Source organism: Glandiceps talaboti, chromosome 2, assembly GCF_964340395.1.
Source record: "Glandiceps talaboti chromosome 2, keGlaTala1.1, whole genome shotgun sequence".
NCBI classification, from domain to species: Eukaryota; Metazoa; Hemichordata; class Enteropneusta; family Spengelidae; genus Glandiceps; species Glandiceps talaboti.
In genome coordinates this window covers 27616250-27635384 of record NC_135550.1, presented here as the reverse complement: position 1 = coordinate 27635384, position 19135 = coordinate 27616250, and the positions used below count along the sequence as shown (strand labels likewise).

The 19135-nt window shown below is 34.6% G+C and overlaps 2 protein-coding genes across 2 annotated transcripts; both read right to left on the bottom strand.

The window, feature by feature from the left end:
* Positions 1–1668: 1668 nt before the first annotated feature.
* LOC144447783 (protein FAM89A-like) lies at positions 1669–10810 on the bottom strand. Its single transcript, XM_078137868.1, has 2 exons — positions 10522–10810; positions 1669–6672 (listed from the first exon to the last, which is right to left on the bottom strand). Exons 1-2 carry the CDS (start codon positions 10783–10785, stop codon positions 6430–6432), a joined length of 507 nt encoding a protein of 168 aa, XP_077993994.1. The 5' UTR covers positions 10786–10810; the 3' UTR covers positions 1669–6429.
* A 4006-nt stretch (positions 10811–14816) lies between these two features.
* Positions 14817–19135, bottom strand: LOC144451627 (protein ZNRD2-like). The gene is made up of 4 exons (XM_078142524.1): positions 19029–19135; positions 17761–17918; positions 17218–17302; positions 14817–16308 (listed from the first exon to the last, which is right to left on the bottom strand). Exons 1-4 carry the CDS (start codon positions 19033–19035, stop codon positions 15854–15856), a joined length of 705 nt encoding a protein of 234 aa, XP_077998650.1. The 5' UTR covers positions 19036–19135; the 3' UTR covers positions 14817–15853.

The window sequence follows — 19135 nt, the reverse complement described above, 5'->3', positions numbered from 1 at the left end:
CACAAGCACTCAATTAGGTATTGTTTTCAAAACGGTCATTAATCATGGTGTAGGCGAGCAAACAATGGGCGGAGATATTAGCTCACATCCACAAAAGTGATTGTATCAGGCCACGCTGAGGGCATCTGCGCCGCCAAAACCCCAGACTCATCGCCGCAGTGCTGGCGAGTGGAAAACCAACTCCATATAAAAAGTAGCGCGTAAAACAAACGCAGTGGTGATCATCAAATTTTCAGATAATGATTTACCTGACGCGCAAGCTGGACAAGTATAAACCGATACTACAAGTATACGGTGAACTGAATTGCTTGATGCTCTTTTGTTCAAAAGAAAATAAAAAGGAGAAATAAAAACTATAATCATAATTTACGATTCTGTTCTGACATGGTTTTCTGAGAGGAAAGTACCAGAGCCAAAAAGGTGTTTACAAACAAAAGATATCGGCAAAAGCAAATTATATCCCTCGTTCTGGTTTTTTGTGCCCAAATTCAGTATCACCATTCTCAAATATGACCTAATTTATCAGTTCACCCCTCTCTGATGTACCCTGGAGCTTCACAGAATAAAACCCTTTATCACCGCGCAACAGAAGTATGCACAAGCCGCCAAACTTCGCGGGTCATCAGAATCCACTCATTTGGCCAGAGGTCTGGAATTCGTAACTGGGCGAATATCAAAGATTATGTACACAGGGCAGTGGTAAAACCAAACAATGTGTTGCGTTATGTTTGCTTTATATACCAATACAGAAATTGACACTGTTTACTGTTAGTGGTCAAGGCAAATAACAACCAATTGGGTACGTTAGTTCAAGGACATATTTATCATCGCTTCATCACAGTTAAAATTTGAGTCATAACAACAAAAGTGATGCGACAGGGGAATCTTGTTGGCATATTTTAGTCTGCGAGGTCATACTAACAATATTTTGCACTAAAGCAAGGAGAAATGATGTTTGCCAGTTCAACATTTCAACAACTGTGTGAACATTTTTACAGGATGTAGTAAATTGACACACATGTTCATTTGATACTTCATGTTAAACCGTAAAAAAATTAACGTAATTTCGTCGCCTGTGTGCAAGCTGTCAGCTTTATCTATTGCAATTGAATGCAGTACATACGTAAACCTATAAATAGACTTAACACAATCTAAAGATAAACTCATTTACAATTCGACAGCTACGTAACTGACAGACAATATGATAATATGAGACTTTGAAGAGACGGATATACAAATATGCTGGCAGCAGTGATCAGCCCAGTGTTTTCGATGTTATTGAGTGCAATTAAGGACACTACAGCGCCCCCAACGATGTATTATTTTAATCGCACGTGACCGACAGAGGGCTCACCGTACCGTAAGCTCCTCGCGGAGAAATATTTCATATCAAATCCATTCATGATAAATTGGCGATTCCACTAGGATAAACAGTTTGAATTGGAAATTAGACATAGTAATCTCAACATTAACCTTTCAAACCTTATATGAAAAAGTTTTGCCAAGTGATCAAAAAGTGTTCGCACATTTTTTCTTCTGGACTCAACTTTCAAAAAAGGACAGACAAAACTGACATTGAGTGGAACTCTTTATTATAATGCAAGTCTTTTGCAAAATACTCAAAAAGTTACATATAAAACTTACACATATCTATGAAATATGTAACAAAAATAAACCTTGACAAATAAAATTCTAACATTTCTGGATATCGAAGGAACATAACTGTGATATAGAACTTAGAGTTTACTTTCAAAACAAATTATTGCAAATACCTGTAACCCTGTGACGAAATAAATACCGAAATGGGTGAAAATTGTAACTTTTGAAGTATGAAAGAATTAGTTCTAGTTCAAATAGTTTGAATGATATCACCTATAGATTTAAGAACTGGTTCAACAATACAGAAAACAGGCTAGGCTATGTCTTGTTGATGACATAAAAAAACAATAAACTATTTTCAGAGAAAGGAAAACCCCATTTAATACACTTCCTTCACAAGTACACCATAATTATACATAAATGTGTCTAGATCCATAAATATGTATATCAGTGGGTGATAACACTCTGTTGAGCATAGAAAGAAAAAAAAAACAAATATTTAAGTCTTTGGCTGAAACTATGACAAGTCAAATGTGACATTAATTTACGACAGATCAAAGAAAAGAAAATTCTATGAACAAATTGTGCGATTTCAAAATGGTTTGTAACAACACATAAAAACACAGCACAAAAAAGGTATCAAATTTTAAACTGGATAAAATGATTCTTTTATTTGTGTAAAAATCAATTTCAAATGGCCAACTACGATGCAGCGCATTGCACGCTACTGTTCACTCTCTCTGTTGATACAACCACACACAAACCACTACATGTAAGAAACTGCACATGTTACACTTTAAGATAGCAAGATTGAATGAATACAGTTTCTTGCTAATGAACTAACATACCATCATGCAGACATCAAAGCACTGGTGACAACATGTCTGCATCTAGTTGCAGTACATTTAAATTCTTTATTTAATTCAGACTAAATGTAGCAAGAAATTTTGACATCACTTTCTTTAAAGTGTAGAATGTGTAGTTTTTTATTGGTTTCCATGTGATTTTATCAAACAGAGAGTGAACAGTAACCTGCACTGTGCTGCAAAGTAAATCGCACACAACAACATAGTATAGTGTTTTCATACAACAGATGTAAAATTATGTAGTATTGCAATATTTAACTTGATTCAAGAAGACTGACACAATGAATACAGAAAAGTTTTAACAGGGAAATCTCCAAGCACATCACATGGACTAAATGACGATGGCATACTTTTAAACAATGAGTGACAAATGAATGAAATAATTTGCAAACTCTGTGTCATTTTCTGAGTTCCCATTGAAAGTTAATTATGAATTTGACCAAAGTATCATGCAATAAATAAACTTTGAATCAGATATGTCTTTGAAATCTCTAGTACTAAATATACCTATGCCCAGTCATCTGAACATAATTTTTCTGTGAATTTTTTCCTTCAAATATCATCTAGATTGGAGTCACTGATATAATCTTTCTAATCCAAGCTTTTATATCCAAGTAAAAATTATCATCCAAAGTATCCATATTACAAATGGAATGAACAAGCCCAAGTTCTCAACTTTATTTTGTGTGTTCTAAAAGTAGTGTATGGTAGTTTATGCTGACTAGAGTAAACCAATCTATGCTCTGATCATTTTTCATGTTCATTTCAGTGTTCATTCCCATTTTATGAAGATCAAATGATCTTTAGATAACAGATCATCACACGATAACAGGGATGTAGATAAGAGCTGGTAGTCAACAAAATTAACTGCCCATTCCACACTGTTTTGCCAGATACTTTTTCAGGAATTTGTGTTCACATTCTTGTTTCAAGCACTCTACTTCCATTGGTAGGCGGATTCATGGATCTCATTCATGGATATTACTGCCTAGTTTTCATATATGACCAACTGCTTAGCTACATCCCTGCATGAAGAGATCTGTTTGAAGTCAATGGACATAAGCAATCAAATGTTCTTTGTGTAGTAACAAAAAACAATGAAATCTCCTCACAGCAATGACCATATGAAAGGGGAAACAGAAAAGTTATATATCAAAGTACTGGGCTAAATAATATTCAACACAAATAAATTATACATTACATACTTATAGCATGGCATAAAATAATGCTATATAACTTTAACAACAATTTTGAAAATTCTAAACTTTGCAAAAATGAATCTGCAATTTGACCCTGTAAAAGTCCTAAACATTTAATTATAGTAGACTGTATATTGCGAGGAAATGAACAAAATAATATCATTGGTAGAGATTAGTAGGTTCCTTTGTCTCATTGTTGCTGTAACATAACATAACATAACACAACATAACATAACATAACATAACACAACACATGACACAACACAACATGACACAACACAACAATACAACAGAATGTAACAATAACAAACATAATATCACACAACATCACATAACAAACAACACAACACAACTTAAAAATACAACATAATGTAACACAACATAACATAACATAACAATAGCATCACACAACATAACATAACAAAATAATTTTCTTTCTTTTTTCAGGGTATTCCTATCCTATCCTATACATTACAAAGTAGACAACTTAAGAGGCAGCATATTACAACTCTGTATCAACATCAACATCACAGTTAAGAAAAGCTTAAAGTTGTAAAAAATATTGTTTTAAAAGACAAAAATATTCCAAAAAGTTGTAGACTACCACACCTCACTTGCATCTAATGCTAAACCAGTAGTAAGTTTAACTAGAAAGTCTAAATAACTTGGCAGAATGTTTTCACAAGAAACTTGCTAGCATCTAGGCAGTTTTGTAATTTTTCAGTTTGTTTGAAAAATACTTAGAAAGTTAAAGTTACTGAAAAAGTAAATATTCAAAATACAATTTGTTAAATTGCGAAAATAGTGGATAGAATAATTCAGGTTTTGAAAAATCTTTTGTGATAATATTATGATAAATGATCAGTTGCCCTGCAACTTTATCAGTATGGTTGGTTGGTTACAAAATGTAAATGTATTACACAACATTATGGTTAACATAACTAATACATGGCCGGAAAAAATTCATTCCGAGCAAATGTAATGCTAAATTTTGAGTGTAAACAAACTAATCCAGCAAAAACATAATTATTCAGTGGTAAGTGAACAACTTGGCATGTGTAGTTTAGTGGATGATTCAAATCTTGTTTGCACTGAAAATATGTTATGATTCTTTTAAACATATCCTTCACAAGAAGTTTGAGGGAATAAGCAAAGCTATTCTTGTAAAGAGTTTGTCTGACAGAGGGATCATTTATTTCACTTACATCACAGGCTTACAAAGATATACATACACACATAGTTAATACTTTTACTGTTATATTCATGTAAGAAGCTAGGGTCATGAAGATGACCATTGTGACCTGAGACCAATGTGGGGTCAAAGGTGACTGCCAGGTCACAAATGTTATCCTAGTGGTGTATGGTCCTCATGTAAATACAATAAATACATTTCCAACTGCTAATATCTTTGAGTGACTGTGACATAAGTGAAATAGAATGATGGAATTCTTCTGTATGAATTCCTGATTACAAAAATACCTTTACTTTCAACATCGACATACCCCTTTAATTGGCTATGCTCCGATATCGGTATGATAGAATACAAAATGTTCTGTTATACGGAAACCAACACAAAACTTTTTTTTTTCAGACATACTCTCAATGAGATTTATAATATATTACTTTTTGCTTTTACAGAAAGATAAGTCACTGTAGATACACACAAAAGAAAATGAACCTAAAATCAATTTTTGTAGTGAAAAAATTTTCATTTGACATGAGTTGATCATGATCTGAGATGTGCAAAAGTGAAATTTGTACTTTTTTCTGGCACTAGCACATTCTGTGTCATTATGTAGAAGTGCAGAGTTCATTTGGGAGTAGCAATTGAATCTCCAAATCAGGTTGGTGAAGTTTGCACACTTTAAGAGCCTCTCGTGAAAGCTGAAGCACAATAAATACAACTTGGAGGAGGCTTAACCCTGTGAAGCACTAACCTGATGTTTACACAAAACTCCAGACACTGAAATTTCTAATACCTTGATACCAAGCAGGACCTGTTTGTATGTGCTACTAAATCTGCTAATGGGGGAGTTGTGTGGGTCTTCAGCACTATCAAGTTACTTTTTACTTCATGTACTTAGCCACATTTTGTAGACCTACAGAGAGCCAACCCTTGCAGACAAAGATGTGAATGTTTCAGTGAAAATCCTCTTCAAATGATAAGTGAGCAATCTATATGGATTCTTTTAACCTTACAAAATCAACTTGCTGAATCTATTGGTTCTCATGGAAGCATAAAACATGGCTGAATTGTGTAAATTGATATGAAGGGTCAACCCTGGATCTACATCTCAGTTCTAGTACTTAGCACCATTATATTACACTTTTGTAAAAATGAAGTAACTTTGCAATAATAAAAATGCTGCAATTTCACATGATTGAAATACAACATGTATTTGTGAGGTTGTGCAGAGAGAATGTCTACTAATATTTTGAATATACAATATATCTGGTGATTTATAAATATGGAAACAAGGACTACAACATACACAAATAACAAGTATATCAAACTGTCTATAATTTACTTGTTCACCTCAATGTAAAATTTTCATTCCGTTTGTCATTGCATTGTAGGTAACATACTAAAAGTCAGTCAACATCAACACTGTCTTCATGCCCACCAATCACATCGCAGAGCAGGTGGTTAACATAAACACTGTATTTGTATCTACCAATCACAACTTAAAGCAGACGATTGACATCAACACTGTGTTCTTGTCTACCAATCATTTTGCCAATCAGTCAATGTCAACACTCTCTATCTACCAATCGCCTCTTGAAGTGTCACGTGGACTTGCAAGTTCCGAATCTAAATCAGAAAAGTCTTCTGGATGGTGTCCATTGACTAGTCCATGGTGTGGGCATGTATCTTCCTGACCATTCTCACATGAACCACACTCTGATACTGACACTGAATCAAGGCACATGGACTTGTATTCTTGGATTGATTCATTTAAACTCCACAACTGGCACAATAAGGACATATCCAGCTGACGAAGTCCAACCTGAAAACAGGAAAACACAGCATTAGTATCAGTTTGGACATCATGCACTTTTTACAGTGCTTCATTTTGTACAGTCTATCCATACATCCCTGAAGAAGGTCTCTTGTGTGACACTGAAACGTTGGTATAATTTTTTCTAATAAAGAATATATTTTTTCGGAAACTGGAGCTGCACATCCACTACTAGTTTGGACATTGGATATATCAACTAAGCCAGCATATCTCATGTTACATCAGTTATATACTTTGCAATATTGAAATCTCTGGGACTCTCTGCCACAAGTATTTTGCTTTCAATATTTCACACAGAAATTTATATTACAGAATTTGTAACATATCCATGGTACGACTACAAGTATTGCATAACTGAATATATTGGAAATACAAAAACAGCAATACTATAACATGAATACAGACCATAAAATCTAGTGTCAATATCTTTAAAAAATACTGTAAACTATAGAATATCTTTCCAATGGATTTTAACTTTTGCTTGAAACAGAATCACTTGTTAAGTGTGGACTTCAATTTCATCAGTATGCCAAGAGGTACAGCGAATACTGAAAGTTTTTCACCTAAACTTTGGTTGAAGAGGGGAAACAAAGTTGAAGTGAAATTAACAGCAACCTAGTGAATAAACAATGCAAGAATTTCAATACAATGTTATAATCTGTACCAGAGAGAAACTTTTTTCCTCTTTCTCTCAGTGCTTTCCAAAAATACAGGACAAGAGACTGTTATCAATCAACCTATTATTCTAGCCAGCTCAGCTGTGGCTCCAGCTGTAACATCAGGTGCCTGTAAACGTTGTAAATATTTTATGTTTCGCTTCAAGTGTTCACATAAAAATGTATGTTGCATTCTGAACTATACATGTAGTTGTACATAAATATTACTAAGTTGGTATGGAAAACAACCATAATGTACAGATGCCAAAGCCTACGTAAATACTTTATGATTAATGTTGGGTACCACAGTACGTGTACAAAAACCTCATAAAGATTTGATGGGTATAAAACTGATACCCTATAGTGGACTGTTACAACTAGTGCAACCTGATAACATGTATGCAATGTGCAATAATTAATCATATTAAAAAAAAACAGGATGGTTAATCCTTTGTATAAACTATCAAACTTCATAGATTTCGCTTTGAAAAAAAAAAAACATTCCAGGATTTAGCAAGTGAGGGGGAAACTGTATGATGAATTGGATAACTGTACCTATACAATTACTTCCTGGAATTCTAGTGTCCTGAAGGATAGGGTGAAACAACAAATTTGAAAAGATTGTACTGCCTGTATTTTGACATCAATTTGTGAACACACAGTAACACTTTATAAACCATAATGACTACATCGTGGTTAATACAATAACCCACTTGGCTCAATAGACACACACCATACATGGTTGTAACTTCTTTGTGAAGCATATTCCTATCTCTTCCTATTCATTATTCCAAGCTGACACTACCAGCATATGGAAGCTTTACCAAGCCACCAACATGCAAAGAAGTCTTATTATAGCAGCATATATTGATTATGATTGGCATGTATCTATGACCCTTGCATTCCTGACTTCCTACGTCTTCACGAGTGGGGTGTATTGTCTGTGCCATTTATAGCTAGTCATGTATCATATTGCATTATGCGTCCCTTGTGGCATGACATTTATATTTTTATGTTCTTTAGTTTCCCAGACTTCATCTGATGACTCTGTTCAAAATTAGGGTCTAAATTTACAACATAAAACAACAGCTGCAAGGAGATGCGGATGGTTGGTGATATCAAATGATCTACTAAGAGAAGTAACAAATTTCAATGAAATGAATAATCCTCTTGATTATTTAGACACATGTACATTGTGTATTTTAGACTCTGATCTGACTTCCTAAAATGAATTTGAGGAAAGACTTTCTAGTGTACATTTTCCTCTTGAATGACAACATACATAAACCTAACTAAACATAAACAACTAACTCATGAATTCATGAAATAAACAATCAGTAGCCTTCTAATTATCCAAAATGGAGAGTGAGTGAGTCATTTTCAAAATACTAATTAATTCCTGTTGACTGATTTTTGAGAATATGTTACACCAGACAGGCCTACATGATATTAGCCTCTAAAATAGATATATACATCTGTTTTGCTGGTAGTCCTCTCTGTCACCCTAGTTCTGTCTACATATTCATTACCTGTATATCAACCACCTATCATGTCAAACCACATTATTCTATCAAAGGTTAAACATACGGTCTCTCACTTACAGTATAATTTGAATTATAATCATTTTATCACTCTCTCTGAGACCATATTTTACTTATATTTGTTATTCTGTCCTTGTAAGTTAAACAAGAACTACAAGACAACATTTAATATAACTGCTTACGTGCTGAAGTAAAGCATACACTTTGGTATTACAATTGTCATCTCTTTCTCCCATTCTATTCACTCAAAGAGGTGACACAAAGGGCATGTCCCCTTATAACTGCTTTGTGGGAGTTCATCAACATGTGTTGAATGAATGACACAGGGTATCCTATCAAATGATCCTTCCAAATTATAGTAAATAAACCATAAAGCAGGGATGTGATATCTGGGCAAAACACAAATTAGTTATCAATCATATTGCCAGCCATGTGTGGAGGCTTATCAAAGAGAGGTACATATTTTGAAAGTAAATCTAAGTATTTTGTCAACAAATTACAAGATAAGGACCTGCAGTGTTCATTCAAACCCAGTGCAGACGGACAGACACAACAGATGAAGTGCCAGTGCCATAACATATCACAAGTTCAAAGTCTTCAAAGCCGTCACGTTTTATGTGTCAGAAATTATAAATGAAGAGAAATCCTGCCACTCCATTGACTAATAATAAACAGTTTGTTTGAAAGCAACACACAACAGTTCGTTGACTTGTTTCATTTTTTTTTTCATTTATACCCCATGAGTGAATTCCTGGCAGAACCAGGCATGAATTTCAAATGACTATAATGTGTTAGTCTAGAATCCAGTCATGTGTGGGGATTTTTGGCTCTCGTCTTTCCCCTACCACACCTGGCATTTTGCTAAAGGTCATGTATTTGAACCTAAAATAAGATTATGATTTCCTGCCGCAACTATTCAATATAGTCTGTCATGTTTACATCGTACAGCTCAACCCTTGCAGTTAGTTCTAATCACATGCGTGATCAATGCTTTTTATGTCAACTCACAGTGGGACACATTAAAACCCTCAATAGAATTTGAGCCTGCTGCTTTCTGACAGAAATTTTGCAAGTAAAACTAAAAGACCATTAGCATACTAGGCAGTAGGGGAAGGCGAGGGCAAAAATCCCTACACATCTGGATTCTAGGCTAGGAAATTTGGGATGTAATGTTTCCAATTTTAATGATTAGAAACATTATGGTGTTGATGGAGATGCGAAAAAGCAAAAGGATGGTGATTGTTATTGATGAGATGATGATGATGATGATGATGATGATGATGATGATGATGATGATGATGATGATCACTATGACACCAATGGTGGTCGAACATGGTAATAATGATGTCGAAGATCTCACTTTCAGCCTCTCATCAATCATGTCTCTAAACGATGACCCTATTACCTTATATGGCATCAACCACTTGACACACTGTAAGGTGACGAGCATGGAATGCAGTGTTTCCATATCAAGTTGTCTGCCATATGTAACATGTCTGCCAACTTTTCTCCGACCCACACTCTTGTTTAGTATATTAGTATTGACAAACTAAAACTAACATTTACAACATCAAAAATAGTTGAAAGTTTAAATTTTATCTCTCTGGCTACTAGTAAAGGTACTTTGGCACTTTACATACCATCTCTTTACGAAGAATGGCGAGCGCAGCGTCAAGATTTCCGGGCGGAGGCTTCAGAGCTTTCTTTCTGTCTTTCGGGTCTCTCCCACGACCACTTGAACCTGAGTAGTCGTTTTGAATCATGGTTTTCATCGCATGAATGCGACCAGTTTCTCTCCAAGTACCACTCGAAACGTTTAAAAGTCCACTAAGGCTTTTTGGTAAGGCTGGAAGGCCGGCAATATTTGCAGGAGGCCCGACAGTGTTATTCGAGTTGGACGCCATTTTGGTGCTTCAAAAGAGTTTCTGCCTCGATTTCAAACTCATGTTATTATTGTGAACCGGAAGTGAGACACCACTCTAAAATGCTTCAAATTCCTGCTTGATGAATAGGCGAACACGTCTCTTTGACGTAATTCGAGACCGAGAGCATTGGAACACATAACAAAACAATATCTCGGAACAAGTGCGAGCTGTTTGAACATTCAGCCGGAGAAGCAAAGTGATACACTGTTGCGTTTCAATAGTTTGGAAGCATTTTTGCGTTCTGAATGATATCGTTGTTTGAGTGGGGTCAAACAGGGACACGAGCCGAGGCGTAACCTCTGTCAATGTGAATGGGGTCAGGACAAGACTAACCCAACCCACTATGATTATAATTGTCGTCATTAAAAGTCAACTAACAACCAAGGGCAACACCCAGGAGCGTAGTTTGGCGGAAATCCTGGCTTCAACATAATTGCCACAAGTATAAAATAGTGTATTTAGGAAAGGATAGTTTAGTTGGTATGTATTGTATATATAACCTGTACAATGATTGTTTTTAAAGTAAAGTAAAGGAGATTTATGTTATGAATTATAAATCTTTGCTGTGTGTATATGACCCAGGAAAAAATAGATTCTTTAAAATGTTAATCTTCATATTTTTATCATTGTACATCAGCATCAAATGTTCCCTTTGATTGAATATAATACAAGTCCATGACCTGAATAGTAATGATAATCAATGGAGTTTTGTGAAAATTAAAATATCCATTTCTTAATCAACTAGTAAATAGAGATGACTTATAAACAGTGTATACTAGGCTGAATATGACATGATTGATCATCTGACTGTAACATGAATGCTATACCCTGTTGTAAATGGAAAAAAAAGCATTTTATATCATATGGCAAAAAGTGTGGTCTCACAGGAAGACTACCTTGTCTTGTTTTACATGTAAGACTGTCTAATTAGCTGAAAACCATACACAATAAGAACAAAAATGTACATTTTTTGTGTGATAATTCTTTGAGGTGATAGATGTTAAATATTTGTATATGTGTAGAATTCAATATAGAATAAACATCACTGAGAAACAATGTTAGCAGCCAGTCAAAACATTTTCTTTTAAAGATATGAATCAAACCCGGGCAGTATAATTGAAATCACATTTTTCTTAAATTTACCTTTGTGTTTTATTGGCCCATGGACTATAGAGGGCAGTAGCTCAGTCAGGACATTACTGCATATATTATACACATTACTATGGGAACAATTACATTTATTACATTTTACTATCTTCCTAATGTAACATTGTAAAATGTTACTCATTTTATTTATTCTCATAGATGTATTAATAGCTTCAAAGTTTTGGTGGTTGTACTTCTTATGTAACTTCTAACAATCCTTCAGGGTTTTGTAACATGTTGAATATATATCCAAAAAAAGAAGAAAAAAAAAGACTTGATATATAGCAATGGATATATATATATATATATATATATATATATATATATATATATATATATATATATATATATATATATATATATATATATATATATATATATATATATATATATATATATATATATATATATATATATATATATATATATATATATATATATATATATCCATTGCTATATACCAAGTCTTTTTTTTTTCTTCTTTTTTTTGATATATATTCAACATGTTACAAAACCCTGAAGGATTGTTAGAAGTTACATAAGAAGTACAACCACCAAAACTTTGAAGCTATTAATACATCCATGAGAATAAATAAAATGATATATATATATATATATATTGCTATATACCAAGTCATTTTATACATAACCAACTGCAAGCTAAGCGAAGAGTGTGGTGAAATTGCTGAGCCAAGATAACCAATCACAGATGTGCAGTATACAGCCATAGACCATTCAAGAGCAGTGTGTTGTAAGTTAGAGATATAAAATTCTACAATCCTGGGATACAAATAGGTGTTGCTATTGTTTGTGTAGTTTCTTGAAAACCTACAGTTATTGATGCATGCTGATGTTTATTTAACAAGTTGATCTAAGATGTGGGTATCTCTCTCCCAAATTCACTGTTTTTGCTCAGGTGTGCTCAATCTCAGAATTTTCAGTAGCACATCTCCCTAGACAATTTTAGCTGAATGTTGAGCAGAGAGGCAGAGTAACTGCCTATGAAAACATTTAAGAACATCGTTTGTATTTCAGAGCATATATCTATAAAGCCCTATTTGGTTTATCAAACTATATTCTTGCTCACATTTCAATATCATTTAGCACAAGTTTGATACTTGGACTGTCAGCTGGTGTATAGTCCACATTTTATCATTTATAGACCACTATCACTATATTGTTTACATCAACAGATGTTACAAAACTCATACTTTGCACAGCTGACAATCCATCATTATTTAATAACAACTTAATGAAACAAAAGACTGCCTGTATAATAGAGCTGTGTATTTATATTCAGACTACGGAGTGAGGCTCAGGTTATATTATATAGAAGAATAAGGCTAGTCAAAGGGTGTTATCGTTTATGTAGAAAATAAAGTGTAAATTCATGGAATTATGAATCCTCCATTTACATTTACACATAAAAAGGTAAAATTTACGACATCCTTACAAAATAATCGTTACACTTTACTAAAAAAATAATGGTCTTTTGCACATTATGTGATATCAATTTTGATAAATTTCTTTAATATGTATATAGAAAATGGTATTTGTTAAAACTTTATGTAGAAAATTAATCAGTGATTACAAAGTATGGCGGACATCAAATTTTGCTTTATTATCTTTATTTGGAAGATTTACAGTTTATGAAAATATAAAAAGATGTAATTACAAGTTATGGAAATATTTCTTACTCTTTCTATCATAAATCTAGTTTGTATAGTAGATCCACCATGTCTGGTCTGAGACTGTGTCACTCTTACCCCCTCATTGTTGTACGTGAGAAAGGTTAGTTGAAGCCTAAAGTGTTCGTCTTCATGAAATGTGTTCTCAGTGGTGTTCTCCCCTACAAAATAATGATAGCTATGCATGGGACATTTGTATAACAAAAGATCATATTGTTTTATCATATTCTATTGATTTCAATAAATCATAGGGTGGAACCCACTACTCTATAAAACCTGAGCAGAACCCTGCAAATTATAGGGTGGAACCCAAAGACCTGGGCAGAACCCTGTAAATTATAGGGTGGAACCCAAAGACCTGGGCAGAACCCTGTAAATTATAGGGTGGAACCCAAAGACTTGGGCAGAACCCTGTAAATTATAGGGTGGAACCCAAAGACCTGGGCAGAACCCTGTAAATTATAGGGTGGAACCCAAAGACCTGGGCAGAACTCTGTAAATTATAGGGTGGAACCCACTACTCTATAAAGGCCTGGGGAGAATCCTGTAAATGGAACTTGCTACTCTCATAAGACCTGGTGAAAACCCTGTTTAACATAGAGTGAACCTGCTACTCTATACAAGCCATGAAATACCATGTAAATCAAAGGATGGAACTAGAACCTCATAAACCATTCTGTGGAACCCATAACTCTAAGAAGCCTGGGGGGGGGGGGGGGGGGGGGGGTCATGAAAATCATAGGATTAAACCAAATAATACATAAATGCCAGCATAAAACCTTGTGAATCAAAGAGATGGAACCCACATTCTGTGAAAGCTGAGAGAGAACGTTGTAAATCATAGGATGGAACCCACTACTATATAATGGTTTGGGGAGAATGCTGTAAATCATACGCTGCATACCACTAATCATAAAGCTATGCGGAGTATCATGTTCTATACAAATGCCTTGTTTGGGAAAGAGGTGAGTGGGAGGATGAGGTTGGCCGGACATCACATTTGTTTGTGAACTATTAGTCGAGAGATTATACTGCAGTAATTAATACAAATCAAGTTTGTCTTCTATATGGCTTTCCAGGGGTACATTTTTGGGGCAGTCTGAAGAAAATCAAACACACAATCATGTACTTCACACAATAAAATTGTACTTTGACAAACTTTTGTCTTTCACTGTTTTTTGTCCATTTATTGATGGAGTTTTCAAACTCATAAAATGAACACTATGGTGTCATGATTTTCAACAGATTAAATGTAAATAATCAAATAATATCAACCAAATGTGAAGTAAATATCTGAACAGATTTTTTCCATTATGCTACATGCCATCACATCTTTTATTCAATTATACATAACATAATTTGTTTGGACCAGTCATCAATCTGTAGGTACTAATTAGATACAGTTGTACTAGTATCATATTCTGTACCCATTCAAATACCTTTGTTCATCTGTTCATCCGGAAATCAATAAATTAAATTGATCGGTAAAAAATATGTTGCCATAAATCTGTGATGAAAAAGTATCATTAGGTTTAAATACTTGCCTGAATACACACAATCATCTGTCATCTGGTTGCATTTTTTTTTGTATCTGCAAATGTGAACAATAGCCGTGCCAGGCAGACTAACAAGGAAACTCGTCAAGCTAATGAAGTGGTTCACTGCAGTTATCATTTAGTCATTCTTATATCTCTTAACCCACTCACAACAGGTATTTCTTGAAAAAAATGTACCTAATATCATAATATCATGTGTATTATAATATTGTTATATATAAGGTATATGCCCCCTGGTAGTAACAGACGTGCTGCAAACACTAAACAACAAATAACAGGTGGCTGCCACTGAGGGCAGTATATATAGTGGTTACGATGAACTGATCTTTGGGAAGACTTTTCCCTGTTGTTGTCATTTATGAATATAAATAAAGAGGTAACAACAAAGCAAAATAAATGGTTCAAAAAAGTAAATTATCCTTAAAAGTGTACATGACTGAAAAGCTGGCAGAGAGAAACAATACTGGAATATGGCATCAAATGCATTGAAAATTGACCCATTGCAAGAATATTTTCTTGAAGCTCACTGGGCATCTGTTGTATGTCCCCTAAACATTTTGGTGCCAGATGAACTGGCTTGAAACATCATGATGATGAATTGGGGTATCAAGACTACTATATCTTGAAAAGTTTTACATGAATTCCATGCACTTGATTTTACACATTCATCAATTTCTTTTTCAGCTGCTCCAGAGGTACTAATGCCTCTGCACAAGCTTTCATCAGTTCACATAACTGAGAACATTTTTCAACTGATGTAGCCCTAGCCAGCTCCTCAGTGGCCCATGCTAACTTAGCATTTACGACTTCCATGGCATTATCAACGATGTGTGGATGATGATCTGCACCTGACTGACTAGCCTGTGTAGAACTAACACTAATAGCAATGCCAGGCTGTTGTTGCTGCTGCTTTTGTTGTTGTTGTTGTTGTTGTTGACTGGTTGACTGAGACCTCACTGGATTCATGTTGGCTGGTGCTTCAATAGCTGTTGCACCATCTTCTTGTTGTGGATTTTGTAATGGGTGTTCATATGGAGCAACAGAGTGGGAAGTTGACTGGGAAGCTAGAGTGTATTCCCTTGCTTGCACTCTTGCTGCTTCTGAACTCAGAACTGACACAAGAAAAAAGACATACAATGTATCACTGTAAATTCAACACGGACATGACTTTTATCCCACATACACATAATGTACAAACACAAGAGTTCTATGCATATCAGAAACTAAGAGACATCATAGTGGTATCACAGCATGTACACACACTACTTTTAAAGAACATAAATCTACCTCTACCCAATATGTATTCAAAAGTAGAATGGTCTGTGAACCATCACTGAAAATTTTAGCAATGGTGATACAAAGTACTGGTCTATAGAGAATTTCTATTTTTCTATACTCGGCAATGAAAACCAGATACAGGAGCTATGGGCTATTCCCAGAACTCATAGTCATCAGGGGTGAACAAATCCACTGGTCCTGGGTCCAGGACTAGCGATTTTTTGGGGCGGACCACTCAAATTTTACCTTGTCTGGTCTGTCGGACCAGTACCTTACTGTTAATAACTACAGTATGTTAAAAAGTCGTCTGAATATACAGATTCATAGGCAAGACTTAATGTTTCAAATTAGCGGGACCTGGGACCACTAATTCTTTCAGCAGGACCACTGGATTTTTTAAGGCACTGGTCCGGGTACCACCAGTTCACAAAATGATTTGTTCACTCCTGGTTATAATATAATACATCAAACAGAACTGAGATATTAAGTTTAGAGAGAATGATGCAAAGTAGTGAGCCAAAAGAAATTACTTAACTTGACCATTATCAAAACCAGAATCAGGAGCTATGTACTATTTCCAATTCATTCATAATACAACACATACAAAAAGAGAACCGAGGTATTCTTTGTTTATAGATACAACATTTTGATATCAGCATACTCATAATTTCCATACTATGCACACTTCACTACAGATGACAATGGTCACATAAATATTTACTAAGACACCAAAAGCATTTTACCTGGATTGTCTTTGGCATGTTCTGAGTCCAGTTCATTGCATGCAATGCAATAATCCCTCTGCTGTTTGTCTCGTAAAAGAATGGTCTGAAAAAAACAAGGACAAAGGAATATCTTTAATCACATGAATAATACTCAACTACACATAGCTCATAAACTCTTGAACTCCCTTTCCCATGATACTGAAGACTTGACTTGAAGTTACTAAAACACAAATTACAGGAACGTGCTTTGGTAGGGCTTTCTTTGGACAGAAGAATCAATATGAGATCAGTATGTCCACTAACCATTTTTCCATTAAAATTGTTTTTTTCTCTGCAAATTTTGTAGGTATATTCTACAAATTTTTTATAATGTTATCATTGCTAATGATATTCCTAAGTATATGCAACTATCGGTAAGAATTGTGTACAAGAAAGGTTACACTGACTTGAAACTTGTCCCATCAAATTTTGAACAACCTTTCATGAAGGACCATGATATCACAACAAAAAGACCAACAAAAATTATATAAACTAACAGTCAGTCATGTAGCCACTACTTACACCACAGGTATCACAACAAGTTCCAAGCATTTTATATCCTTTCAACAAATAATCTCCCATGATGGCACTAATCTTGTCTGTCCTTTCTCTCTTCGCCTGCAGAATTTTCATCTGAGACTCTGTTGGTGGCTCCCACGTGTAATCGTCTGGATCCATGCCTTACAAAGAAATCACCATTATGGATTCAAGCTTTACTACATGTACTTGGATAATTTTTAATTTTGGCTTCTGAATGTAGCATTTGTAAACAAAGAAATCACCATTATGGATTCAAGCTTTACTACATGTACTTGGATAATTTTTAATTTTGGCTTCTGAATGTAGCATTTGTAAACCCTCTTGAAAATAATCAAGGCATTATGACTATGCTATCTCTCCATCATCTGCCTTGAAGGAAAGGCATTCAGCTTCGATCACCATCAAACGGTTAACCTGATTGGCTGCCATCAGCAACTCAATGCCCAATGGGGTGTGCTGTTGTGTTGAGGTGGTAATTGACTTTCAGCTAAACACTCTAGCCACATTTTTTATGTAGAATGTAACATTATTTACAAAATATTCATTGGCCATCAAACACAGATGTGATAAAATTCAGTACCAATGGTCATCATCATCAAATAACAATAACAATAACAAAAACAAAAATAAACAAGATAGTGAATGTTTTATTTACAATGTAAATCTCATCACTGATAGCCTCAATGTCCACATATACATAAGCACTTTATACTTGGTGCAACATGTGAAATAACAAATTTACAATATTTCAAAACTTTCTCTGACTATAATTTCAATAAGTCTCGGAGGAGTTAATTAAGTAAATGTGGTTTTGTATAAAGTTCTCTGTACTTAGTAAATGAAACCAGTGTAAGTTAGTTAGCGTTTCAGTTATGTTCCTTTGTTGTTGAACAGTTGTTTATAAACATGTATTCATTTACATGCTAAGTATAATGTACATCATTTGTTGAATTTTAAGGTGAAAATTCAAATCTTTGTTATCTAGAGTCAAAACAAGTCTGTGATTTTAGCGAAAATTAGTTCAATAAATTCATCGACCGGAGATGAAAATCACACCCAAAAACATATCTTGAGACACATTAATACTAGTACAAAGTTTTGGTGTCATCTCTTCTCACATCTAGCATCTACCAGTAGTCAGTGTAAACTGTCAAATCTCTCTTTCCAAGGATACCATAAAACCCACTACGCGATCCACATCCTATGTAATCAAGTCCTCCGATGAGATGATGAAACTGTGAAATACTCACCACTCATTGTCGTACTCGTCTCGATGGGAATATACTTGTTGAATATAAGCCTTTGGGGAAATATTTGGAGAGTTCGCTTACGATCACAGTCTACTTCGTCAAAAAAG